Raw genomic sequence first — 13,846 nt, 5'->3', positions numbered from 1 at the left:
TGATGAATTAGCTAGGAAGTAACAAAAAGCTAGCACTAGAGGGCTATAGCATAAGTCATGTGTTATATATATATATGATGGAAAAAATGTGGTGTGGACGATGCATGCACTCTAAGAAGGTGAAACATGAGGGCGGCAAGTTGGTCAACTGGTCTGGTCAAGATCCAATTTATATGACTAAGGAGAAATTAAACTACGTACTTCAGTGTTAATATGCATGCCAACTATACCGTATACGATGGGTCGGGGTGCCGTGAATAACATGCAGTCTGCGCAGACATTCTTATTCCAATTTTCTATGTCAAATTCAAATTAAATTTTACAAAAGGTCGTACAGAAGGCTGAGTCTGCATCAACTCCATGTAAATATACTATTTTTGTATGGAAATGATAAGTTTAAGAAATATTAAAGGTTAATTCAAGTTATATGATCAATTTCAAAAGTTAACTTTTTAAAAAAATATATTACATAAATTTTATATTTTAATCATGATTGTTTATTATGATAAGATATAATTATATTGATGAAAATAATAAATATAAATTGTATATTTTATCTGAATCAAACTTTATATATATACATAATTTTAATTAAAAAATATTAACTCTAACCCTTAAAGTAAAAATAAACAACTAATAATAATGAAATTTAATTACAAAGAAAAATATTTGTTATATTTTTATTATTTTAATATAATAAATACGTATTTTTTATTAAAAAATTATTTAAATATTTAAATTTAATCTTAAGGCTGAAGTTAACAAATTTTTTAATTAATTATAATTTGAACTATTCATATTATATAGTTCAATTTTTTTTATAATTTTAGAATCAGAATTGTTTTCAATATATATTTTTTGCACATTGATTTTGTTAATTTAATAACTGAATAAAAGACGTGACAATTTTGTCAACTGCGGAAACGTGGTGCATTGTACATATTTTAATGACAAAACATGGGACACAACGTGTGGTTGGATTCGTGAATCATGGCGGCATATATTTGAAATATGTCGTATGGCATTAATAAGGACTAAGTATCGCCAGTTTCCATGAAATTGCTCAAAAAAAGTACTTTACTCACTTGCCCTACAAATATAATGAATTATTGCAGATAATCTAGTTTTTCTGTTGACTAGCCAAATTCATTGTTTTTTTCTTTGTCACGTGTTCAATCCCTTAACTTTCTTTCTATGTACAATTGAGAAGATATCCAAATCAGATAATGTGTTGCAGAGGTTTAAGCCAATGCTTCTACAGGCACTCTCAGTCCTCAAGTTGTTCAAACTATTTAAGTTAATTAATAAGTTTTTTAAACTATTTAAATTTTGTTAATCAGATTCATTCACTTAACGAAAATATATTTAACTTTTGTTAAATAATTCAGAACCTAAGATTAATTTAACATAATTTTAATAAACATTAACCACAAAGGCTCATTCCTTACGAGGATCCTATCTGATTTGATTTTATTCTTAAATTAATCGGTGCACCATGAACTCACCCAGGTCAAACTGAAACATCAATGCAAAGGCCCAATATGTAAGCATTTGCGAGCCCATTGAAATCCTTTGTTGAAACGACACGGGCCGAGCTTAAAACTCACACATATCTATAAGAGTCTTTCTTTTTAAGAAAAATTAAAAAACCGTCCTCAAACCTCTAGTTTTTACCTTTAAAGGTGATTGAAGCTGTTAAAAAAACAACGGAAATTAAGAGTGTTTATTTTATTTTTTAAAAAACAGTTTTCTGTTTTTAAAACACTAATCAAACATATCCTAAATCTTATCCATTTTGCAAACATGATTTATAATATCTTTTAATTCAATTAAAAATTAAGAAAACACATACTTTTTTAATATTAGAATTTAATCTATTTCCTTTTTATTTCGTTCAACCTTATTATATTTTGGTAGACTATACTATCTTAAGAAACAGCATGGCATTGAGTAGAGACCAAGACCAAGTCCCACTAGAATGGGAAATCATCTACTTTCAATTTTATTAATCCATATAAAAAAATTAAAATTCGATGGAAATTTATCAATAATGATTAATGATATTAGTAGCACGTTGAATCAACATGGCGCGATTTAGTGATTTACAAAATTTATTTTTAAGGAAAATTTTAAAATAAAATTAATTTTATAAATTTAAATTTATGAACTTTCATTGAATCACATGCAAAATGCGATTTAAGGCAATTAATGCTGTAATTTTAAAAACTCATATCATAGTGGCTAGTTCCTAACACAAATCAATTAGAATCGAAGTTACCTTGACGAGACATTCTCGTGATATTTATCTCCTTTTTTACAACGTTTTTTCTTCTTCTTTTCAACCATTGATATTCAAAGATTGCAATGAAGGGTTCTTTGACCTCCCCACCATTGTCATCCGTGTAAGCCAGGAACGAGGATTTCTAAATATAGTAAACTTTGGAGCTATTTATTAAGTGGCCTATATTGTATTTCATCAATGGGCTCCACAAGGCATCTTCTCATGCATGTTCATTAAAAATACTATTAATTTTACCATGTTATACTTTTCTCTAACAATCACCGTCAAATTAATGCCAAACCAAGTCCTTCTTTTGCATGCACGTTTGACTTTCCGGTCATGCTTTTGATTTCATCGTGTATATGGTATATATAATTAAATCAAGACATAATAAAGATAAAATAAAGAATAATAAGTATCTTTAAAATTTTCAAAATAAATTCGTTTTCTTTATCGATTTATAATTTCAAACATAAAAAGGTGATATGAAATGCATACTTTGTATTTTATTGGTGCAATGCAAAAATAAAAAATAAAAAATAAAAATGCTCTCCATTGTCTTATACGACAATACAACTTAACGAAAGATTGATTTGATGGCTCAGCGGAAAATGGTTAACAACCACTTTCAGATGCATTGCTTTATACATAACAATTATTCCTTCCACCATTAAAGTATGATGATAATACTTCCGGTAACAGGGCCATCAGTCGGTGATGGGCCCAACACTAAGGCCCAAATTCGCTGCAAATCTTTCCCAGATGTAAGTTGGTCTCTCTACAGGTCATATGAAATGATCTAGAATTTCTCAATTTAATTCATTATGAGATAGAAAAAAAAATGGTGGGACTTGTCAGGGGACACCGTTGTTTCTGGTGACCATAACCTTGCTTCTAAAGCAAATTGTTGCACTTAATTTAAGCACTGTCGCTAAAAAGTACATGTAGAACTTGGTTCACGTGTTAAGATACTAAACTTCCACGCCAAAAAAACAGAAAAGGGGTGTCTTAACGTGTATTGTGTGTGCGATTGGGTCTTGATGGATTTTGCCAGGTGTCGAAACTAAAGCTTGTAGTTAGACATGTCATCGCATCAGTCGCAGATAATAATAATAATTATTAACCTTACGTCGAAGTAAGGAACAGAGGTATTGTCGATTTATCCTTCAATTTTGGTGAATGAAATATATGGTCAATTTTTTTATGAGATATGCCTACCCTTTGACGAAGTGATGATTTTGATTGACGATGATGAGACCAACCCATATTAGAAGGGCAACCACGTTCTAATGGACCGAAGAAAGTGTGGGTATGTTTATGCTTGGAAAGTGATTGCCTCCATCCAGTGTTCTCTTTACATCCTTCAAGTTTAGAATCGTTTTCAAACGCCTACATGAAAAACCAGTTTAGTGTTCTCTTTCACTTTGCTCTTCTGCATATCCCGAAGAAAAGAAAACAAGTTTTCATACATACATTTGGGAGAGAAAAAATTAATCTTTTAAAACTATAAATATTTTAATGCTTAGCAAAACTTATAAACTCTTTAAAATTAATATTTTTTTAATTCAACCTAATTGATAGTTTTACAATTTTGCCATTTAAGTAACGAATAAAAAAGGCTTCGAGGTAAAAGTAATTAGAATATTGGATAGTCAATAAAGCTTTGTGATGATAGCAAAGGAAAGTTTTGTTAGACAAATTATAGAAATTATTATGTTGATGAGAAGTTTATATTGAAAGTGAAAAAAAGCCAAAAATAAAAAACTAAATAAAAAAACGTCCTAAATGCTTCATTAGTCTAATGATTTACACCGCCTTGGTCGAGATGATAGATTTTGAACTAAATAATATTATTTACAAATATTTAAAAAAATATATATAATATAATTACCACTATATGATGAATTTAGATCATTGATAATTAATGTGGCTTAAAGGAATTAGTCTATGTGTCTTTTGTAAGGTGTTAGGTGAATTAGCATCGCATTAAATAAAAATTCCTCAAATATTGTCATGAATTTTAGAAATGACTTTATTTCTATAAAGCATTTGAAAGTTTGAAGCGAAATAAAGTAATCCAAAAGATGTTAATAGATCTTTATTATGAAGAATTCTTTAATATTATTATGGAATTCATTAATCTCATCTTTAAAGATTGAGTTTAAATATATATAAATAAATAAAATTATAATTATTATATTAAAGTTATAAAAATATAATAAATATTTTTTTAATAAAATTTTATTATTATTAACTGTTTATTCAGCTGTAGGTAACAAAATCTAATTATTATATTATGTATTATTTTTACTTACGAAAGCTAGCGTATATGATTTGTGTTACTCTATTTTCTTCAAAACAATTTAAAATATGTCAAATTTGAGATTTGATAATTAATATATGAAATTCTTTTCGCATAAGAAAGTAACACTAAATGTTCACAAGCCTTAATTCAAAGTGATCACGAGAGCCGAATTGAGTTGAAAGTTGAAACCAGTTAAATAAAAAATTTAATTAATTAATTTAATTGAGCAAGGTTCAACTAGTTAATTTATCAAAATCTTTTAACTAGCATGTCTCGAGCCAACTCAATTAAACTTGAGTTTAATCTAGAAGAAACATATTCAAAAAGTTTTTTTAATTATTATTATATTAGAAAGAAAAATATGTTAAAATTAAACATGTGTTAAGTAATTTAAGGAGTTAACCATTAACTTGTATAAAGATATATCTTAAAAGTAATTTATAATTTATTTAGAGATTATTTATAAAATAAGATTTTAGTCGAAATTTTTAAAATTTCATATTAGACCTCTAAAAGATATATGTGCTTACATCACAAAAAGTAACTAGATTTAGAACTTAAAATTATAGTCTTACCTGACTCTCCCAACATATAATTTATTTATTGATGCAAATATTTTATTATTATTTTCTTGATAATATTTTTTAAAAAATAATCCTGTTTTGATAAAGAATCAAAAATCGCGTAAAAGCCATTTCGTTGTATGCGTTTAGAATTGTGTTGATGATTACGTAATTATAAAAAAAGGAATTTGTTTTCCTAAATTTAAATACAAACTTTAATTTATAATTTATAAATTTTCTTCGTTGATTTCTTAAGAAAAATCAAGTAGTAAAAAAATATAAGAAAATAATATTAGTTTAATGAAAAGTTAACACTTTAGTTTAAGAGTTAAAAATTGTGCATAACACTATAAAAGTCCTTTGAATGCAGTTTATCTCCTAAAAATTGTTTTGAATAACCAAAAAGTTATAATTCCTATTTTCTTAAAGTTAGATACTCTATAGTTACTTTGGGAAAGCAGAGTATCCAAGAGAATAAAAAATACAACATTAATTTTAACAAAAGAATTATATTTTCTGTTTTTTAATAAAAAAAAATCTAAACTACAGATGCGAATTTCAAATTTTGAAATGCACTTTATTTTATTTTTTTATTGAAAAATCACATTTCACATGTGAAGAGCATCTTTTATTCCAAAGACTTTGAATATTCTAAAATGAGATAAAAACAATTCTTCCATCATTCCATGCACCCTTTCATTTTAGTTTTTTAAAATTAAACTGATAAATTCCAGCTAACCAAGCTTATATGGCACTCATGTTTAAAATTTATTTCTTACAAGTACAAGAAATATTAGGTTTAATTACTTTTTCGTTAAATTAGATTATGTACAACTTTGATCTCTAATTTTTTTAATTTAATTTACTTTTTATATTTTTAGAATTTATTAAGTTTAATTTTCATTTTATTATCAAAACTCTTAAATATTTTTTTACTCAAACGTTAATGTCATATTTTTTTAATTTTTCCAATTTTTATTACTTTTTTTTATTTTTGAACTATTATCAAGTTTACATTCCAATTTTATTACAGACTATCCTAAAAATTAGACTAAAAATTAAACAATTCTGGTCAAGTCTTTTGATATTTTGTATTACAAACATTAAATTTTGTATTTGTTTATTAACATTATTATCTAGTTTCTTTATGAGATATATGTTTTGTTGACATCACTTTTATTAACATATCTTTTATGACAATTTTTTATACTTGAACCTTTGTGGAAATGATATTTATGTTTCTTTTATCTATATTATGATTAGAATATAAGTTGCTTATAGTATGTAATATATATCCTATCGAATATAATTGTATACTATCTAGAGCTCACTATTTCTTTAATGATAATTAATAACTTGTTAAGACAATATAGTTTGTGAACATAGTAATTTAATAATGCTATCCAAGTGAGAGAATGTTAGATTTTTTAACATTAATATTAATATTTATATTAAATTGTGGATTAGTATTATTAAATTATTATGGTTATATTGTTATTAATTATGATGTAAAATAAATGTGTATAATAATAATAATAATTATTATTATTATATAGATTTTGTAATTAGACTTTTAGGGTGAATAGTCTGTGATGGATTGGACTATTCTATGCGTCCAGTGAGAGGTTTCTGTTCTCATCTGATTAGGCTTATATAACTATTGCCCCATTAAACAGTTACGTGGATAATAGCAATTAGATAAGAGAGTAGTATACACTTACTCAAAATAAGGATTGCTTGTGACTCATGGGTTTTCATCAGGATTGCTTATGACTCGTGGATTCTCATCATGTACGCGTTTGACGCAATTATATAATTATATATAGTTAGAATTGTATTGAGTTGTTATGATGTGTATTATATATAATTGTGTTATCTTTAATTTTATATATAAAATTTCTACATTAATGTCATATTTTTTTTAAGTTTTCCAATTTTTATTACTTTATTTTATTTTTGAACTATTATCAAGTTTACATTCCAGTTTCATTACAAACTATCCTAAAAATTAGACTAAAAATTAAAAATTAAAGTTTTAAAATAAAAAATATAAATATAAAATTATAAAAATAAAACAACTTAATTAACTAAAAAAAAATTATATACAGTATAACTGAACCTAAGCATTTCCCATGATATTGCATATAAGTTTGGTAAACTAATTTTGGTCACCCCCGTATACCCAGTCCATTGATTTGGAAGCAGATTCTTTTCCCTAATAACGGAATTTTATTGCTCAATTATATTATATTATATCAGTTGTCACTTCTGATTATGATCACATATATTCAACAAATTCATGACTACAAAAAAGAGACATCCATTGAAAATCTTATCCTCAAGAGTGTTTCTAAGCGATATACTCCTCCTTTCAAGTTACATCGATCAATAATTATGTAGTTCTAAAAGCTTTTGATATTGATTAATCCCATTTCATCATTAATGGGGCTTAATAAGTGTACCAAACCAACAAAATTTACGGATTCTTCTACTTTCGTTTGATGATATACTCAAAAGTAATACTACACTTTATACGTCAAATCAATAGTCATGACGCACTCGATTGCATGCACTAAATACATTCTTATCTAGTGATTAACAACGATTTACGAATCGGAGCCAACGATGGTGCTTACAATGTAATATTTCCCCTTATCCCATTCCACGATAACCACAACTCCCGTCATGGCCTCTCAGCCTAACTCCATGAGTCAACTTTATTACCCATCGTTTTGAAAAACTAGTTTACTTCTTTGTCTTGTTCTATTTGGATGATCGCAATTCATGACGTCGATTTAGAAGAACCTTCTTGCTACCTGTTGTTGGGAATTCGACCAGAATTTTCTTCTGGCTTTTTTATATATCACGTGTATGTATGGAGGAAAATCAAGTTAGCGAAGGCATCAAAGTTCTCCGAATTTTCTTGATTATTTCTAAACTAGGATAAAGTTAAAAAGAAAAGAAAAGAAAATATATAAAATAAAATAAATAATGTAGTACAAATGATAAAAAAATAATTTGAAAAAACATTTTTGAAAATGGGAATAAGGATAAGTAAATCCAGTTCAGTGTCTTAAGAGATTTGGAAGGAAATAAATTTTTTTTTTATTAATATGTGACAATAAATTCTATCAAAGATTTTAATATATCTCTAACGTAATCTTTTAACTAATATTAAGACATTGATTAGTAATGTAATAAGTTTAAATATACAATCTAAATCCCTTCAGCTCAAGATTGCCACCTGATTAACTTGAGCATTAAAATCATACTGTTCTTCAAGTACTGCAGGGGCAATTAATAAAACGCAAGATAAGAATAATTAGGTAGTACTTTGTCTTTAAGTGAAACTCTGGACCTCTATTTAGTAATCATGATGCCGAAGGCTTCAATCAAGTTAGGTGCATCACCTAAAACAAGCTACCTGCTTTCATTACACGAACACCACTTTTATCATTGCTGTGATGAAAAAATTAAGGCATTCACCAACCCTTGCAGCAAATGCACTTCATCCTTAGACCTATCCTTTTCCCTAGGGTTCTCAAATTGATATACTAGCAACAAAATAAGATTTTTTTTTACCGTATATATATATATATATACAATTATAAAATATTTTGGACCTTTTGAGGAACACTTTTTACGAAAGTAATAAAAGATATTTTTTGAAATTCATTAATACCAGCTAGCTAATTGATTAATACATATCTTTGTAGCAATTTGAAATGAATGTCAGTTACAGTTGGCCAGTTCATTTGTGTTTTATTATAATATTAATGATTCAGAAAGTTATATAAACTTTGTTTCATATCGGATTCTTTTCTTGTGATACTTTTTAAAAAGTATAACGTTAATATATTATATTTAAGTGATGAAACCTGTACAAACAAATCATTAATAGTATTCGATTTGCTATTTGCTGAATTAATGAACCTGCATGTGAGTCCAGGGCTCATGTTTTGATTGGGGTTGGTGATTAGAGTACTGAAGCACATGGTAATCCTCAACATTGCAACTTTGTGTTCCCTACTCCCAAATACGTATGTAACGCTTTGACAAGCTATGTCTCCATCCGTAGGACCCTCAACTTTTGATACCTCTTAATCCTATGGCCCTTTTTGTTAATACCCCAGTGGATCTGGCAACGTCTCTGCTGAGTCAATGTACTGATTTTGCAATTTGTAGCTTATAGTAAAGTGTTAAATAAATAAATTTGGAGCATTTACACTCTTTTCCTAACTTGGCATATCACTTCAAAGCAACAACGATGAAATTGAAAGGGTTTGGTTGGATAGCACAGTCAAATGATATTGTGAAAGTAAAACGGACGTAACTCACCACGACCTGTTCAAGCAGATGGACCCAACTCAATCTTCAAGGTAAATGCTGTCTATCTATAGTCACAATAAAACTCAGAATGAGTTGTAACAGTTATATTAATTTATTATATATTGTACGACGTCTTTAAATATAAGATAAGGTATCAATTCTTTAATTTTATATTTAATGTATACAAATAAATTTAGTAACAGTTAAATACACTTTCTCTAATTCTTTTTATTAAACTTATTTAAATAATTAAATTACATAAATTAATAAAAATAATTAAATAAATCATATTTATATTAATAGTTTAATTTCCATTAAATATAAATTACGCTGACAAACACTATTATAATGCTAATATGATCTGTTTTAGAGTAAATAAAATAGCAATAAGGATAATTTACTAAAAAGAGGTTCAACTAATAAGTAACACAAAAAATTGATAGCAACACATTTTTTTTAATATATTTTTAATTATTATTTAAAATATATTAAAAACTATCAAAGTACGAGTGAGAAATATTAATTTAAAAAAAGTTACTTACATTTGTTATAATTTTAATAAATTTTAATCAATAATAAAAAATGTGTTAAAAAATATATTGCTAGTATTTTTTTTATATTAACATTTAAATTTACACAAAATTATTATGGTAGTATACATACAAAACAAATATTTAGTTTATTAAAATTAATAAAAATTTAATTACATTTCATAAATTTATATTTTATTTTAAAAATATTTATAGTGTTAATTGTTATTTTATATGCTAAACAAATAATGTATCTACTTATGCCGATAAAAAACAAATATCTTGTGGACATGAATTTTATAATAGATAAGGATATATTTTTTATAATTAATATATTTTTAAAAAATTATTTTTATATGTAAAAAATAATTATATTTTCTTATAAAAATTGTATTTTTATAAATAAAATCTAAAGTAGTATTTATGAGTGATATGAGATTGTATATAAAAATGAATTTCACACGAGTGTACAAAAGTTTTGTAGCCAAAGCAAAATTTACAGCATTTGTCCAAATGTGACACCACTCATTCTGTAATTTATGTCCCTGCTTGAAAGTACTTGTTTTATGATTACCGGAATGTCCCACCACTTATTACCTTATTTTCATCAAGTTTGTTGCACCTCAGGGCCACTACATTATGAGTTAGTCCCAGGCCTCCAAATTTCATAAATCTTATAATTTATAATATAAATAATCATAACAACGTGAGCAACATTTATCGGGTCAATTAAATAAATAAAGCAATATTGAGAATTTTCTGGTCAAAAAAGATAACGGACACTAAATTAACTGCGAATCCGTAACTGTAAGCAAAGTAGGGCAGTGGATTATTGAGATTGTGTAATGAATTGAAACAGAGTGAAGGAGCAGGGGAGCGGGGTGGGGAGGGGCACAGGAGAACAGATTCTAGAGATTCCCGAAAGTGCCCAAATCGACGTAGGAAATGCCAAACTAGTAGTAAAATAGTAGGAGTAATGCGAGTGTAAGGAACAGATACCATGTGTCTGCAGCCGGAACCGTCTTCGTTGCACGTGCCTCTTAAAAGATGCCACGTCACCGCATGATGTTCGAATGAGTGGCTTCAAATCTGATGATGCCTCATGCCCCCAGCCAATTGAGGTTGAAACCGAAGCTTTTATAATAATAAGATAGAGAAACAAATAACCCACACTGCACACATTAAAAGAGCAAATATTTTCAGCAGAAAGCAGCCGCAGCACCACCTCCACTACCACCCAAGCACACACACTCTCTCTCTCCCTCTTCCCTCTTCCCTCTTCCCTCTCAAGCATCCTTTCAGTTTAGTTGAGTCCCACTTCACCAATGGGCGAGGTAGAGGTAGCTCTTCACTACCATTCCATTTCTTATTCTAATTTTTTTTTTCAAATTATCATCTTTTAAATTTATTTACTGGGTGTTTTGAATAGGAAGAAAAGAAAGCAGAGGAAAGCAAAGTGGAGGAGAAAAAAGAAGCAGGGGAAGCAAAGGCGGAAGAAGAGAAGAAAGAGGTTAAAGAGGAAGCCAAAAAAGCGGAAAAACCGGAGGAAACAAAGGAACAAGGTGCGCCGCCAGAAATTGTGCTTAAAGTGTTCATGCATTGCGAAGGTTGTGCTCGCAAGGTTCGTCGCTCCCTCAAAGGATTCCCAGGTGAGAACGACTCTCGCTTTTGTTTTTTTTCCCTGTTTTCCCTCAACGTTTGATTCTAGACTTTGTTTGTTTGTGTGTCGTGGATTTTTCAGGGGTTGAGGATGTAGTCACGGATTGCAAAACTCACAAGGTGGTTGTTAAAGGAGAAAAAGCGGATCCGCTGAAGGTTCTAGAGAGAATACAGAGAAAGAGCCATAGACAGGTCGAGCTTCTTTCTCCCATCCCAAAGCCACCAGCGGAAGAGGAGAAGAAGAAGCCACAAGAGGAAGAGAAGCCAAAGCCAGAGGAGAAGAAAGATGAGGTTTCTCTTTAATTCAATTTCTTTTAATCTATCCGTTAATATTATTTTTGAATTTTTTTACCTCTCGTTAAGTTTATTTTATTATGCAGCCTCAGGTCATCACTGTTGTTCTTAAAGTTCACATGCATTGCGAAGCCTGCGCTCAGGAAATCAAGAGACGCATAGAGAGAATGAAAGGTGGGTAAAAACTGATATGTTAATTCTCGTGGAATTTGAAGATTTTATTCTGTGATTCAGTTTTATTGTATAAATAAAAGAGAGTATTATTTCCACGCCTTCCGATTCAGCTTAAAATTTTTATTAAAGTCGTTGGTTTCCAGTGAAATGAAAGTGGTCCTGCCAGGTCAAATTTAATGACTTTAATATCATTTAAAATTGCATTTAATATCATATTCTTCCATTTTCAATTTTAATCTGAGTTTAGGTATTTCTATCGTGTCTAAATTTAATACACAGGTACCATTAATTGCAATAATTTATAATAAATTTTTTTATTTATTAATTTTGTATTACTTGCCTTTGTGGAATGTGTTTTCTGAAGAACATTTATATTATTTATAGACAAAATTTAAGTATTATTTTTTATTCAAATTAGAATTTTATCTTAATACTAAAGATGAAACTTTAATATCAATATTAATGGTGTTAATGTGGTTGAAAACGATGCAGGGGTAGAATTAGCGGAACCGGATCTGAAGAAGTCGCAGGTGAGTGTGAAAGGAGCGTTTGAGACAGAGAAGTTGGTGGAATACGTGTACAAGAGGACAGGGAAGCAAGCAGTGATAGTGAAGGAAGAGGCAGAAAAAAAAGAGGAAGAGAAAGAAGCGAAAGGGGAGAAGAAGGCAGAGGAAGGTGACAAGGGTGGAGAGAAGGGAAGTGGTGAAGGAGAGGAAAAGAAGAAAGAAGGGGAAGAGGGTGAGTCCAAAGGAAGCGAGGGAGGCACAACAGAAGAAACGACGAAGGTGGTGGAGCTGAAGAAGAATGAGTATTATTACAACCCACCAAGGTACGGCATGGACTTCTATGCATACCCTGGCCCAGGATACCCGCCCCAGATCTTCAGTGATGAGAACCCCAATGCCTGCTCTGTCATGTAAAAACTCACCATTGTCAGGGGTAATCTTGGAACTTTCCCAAACATTATGAAATTTCAGGGATTTGCTGTATCCTCAGATACATGTACCCTTCCTCTGTACTTTTCCCCCAATATAAAAGTGAATCTACAGATAAGCTGTAGAGTTTTGTAATGCTTCTACTTTTTTCCTAAATTTAACTGTTATATATGAAAATATATAAGTAATTGTAGTTTTTAAATAAACTTTATTTTACTTTTTGTTTTTTTAAGAATAAATAGCACTTATATCTTTTAAAGTTTAACAGAATTTGATATAATATTTTTTATATTATTGTAACTTATTCTAATCTTACATAAGAAATTACGAATAGTTAATGTGGTTCATGTCAGGAGTGTTATGTAATTGTATAAATCAAAGGAAGTTTGTAAAAAATTGATAACATTTTATTGAACTTGCAATTTATCTTCTAAAAATAATATAAATTTAATTTTTTATTTTCGTAGTTTATATAAATTTTTAGGTGTGTTTCTAATGTAATTAAAATATCAAACAATTTTGAAATTTAAGAGAAATAAATTTAACAACAAATTTAAAATATTATAAGATGTGAAATTAAGTTACTAAAAAGAAAATTTTAATCTTTTAATTAATTAAAATCATATATTTTCTGAATCCTTATGGACTTGAAAAGTTTTAAGAGATTAAAAATATAATTTGAATTAAAAAATAACAAATGCAATTAAGTTTCATAACGTTAAAATATTGTTTAACGTGTTTTGGCTTCCAATCCAATTTTTCCTTTTCAATTGTTA

General features: G+C 28.5%; 1 protein-coding gene across 1 annotated transcript; it reads left to right on the top strand.

The window, feature by feature from the left end:
* The first annotated feature begins 11,333 nt into the window (after positions 1 to 11,333).
* On the top strand, positions 11,334 to 13,160 carry LOC113854967 (heavy metal-associated isoprenylated plant protein 7). Its single transcript, XM_027486337.1, has 5 exons — positions 11,334 to 11,342; positions 11,438 to 11,657; positions 11,750 to 11,958; positions 12,048 to 12,135; positions 12,628 to 13,160. Exons 1-5 carry the CDS (start codon positions 11,334 to 11,336, stop codon positions 13,053 to 13,055), a joined length of 954 nt encoding a protein of 317 aa, XP_027342138.1. The 3' UTR covers positions 13,056 to 13,160.
* The last annotated feature ends 686 nt before the right edge of the window (positions 13,161 to 13,846 follow it).

This window comes from Abrus precatorius, unplaced genomic scaffold, assembly GCF_003935025.1.
Source record: "Abrus precatorius isolate BTA unplaced genomic scaffold, Abrus_2018 Scaffold11, whole genome shotgun sequence".
NCBI classification, from domain to species: Eukaryota; Viridiplantae; Streptophyta; class Magnoliopsida; order Fabales; family Fabaceae; genus Abrus; species Abrus precatorius.
The sequence above is the reverse complement of the archived record's forward strand: the minus strand, read 5'-3'. Positions and strand labels throughout refer to the sequence as shown.

Bases quoted from the DNA above. Each gene is read 5' to 3' on its own strand.
- LOC113854967 (XM_027486337.1), top strand. The intron at 11,959-12,047 runs GTTTCTCTTTAA...TTTATTATGCAG, and splicing joins CAGAGGAGAAGAAAGATGAG to CCTCAGGTCATCACTGTTGT. The intron at 12,136-12,627 runs GTGGGTAAAAAC...AAAACGATGCAG, and splicing joins ACGCATAGAGAGAATGAAAG to GGGTAGAATTAGCGGAACCG.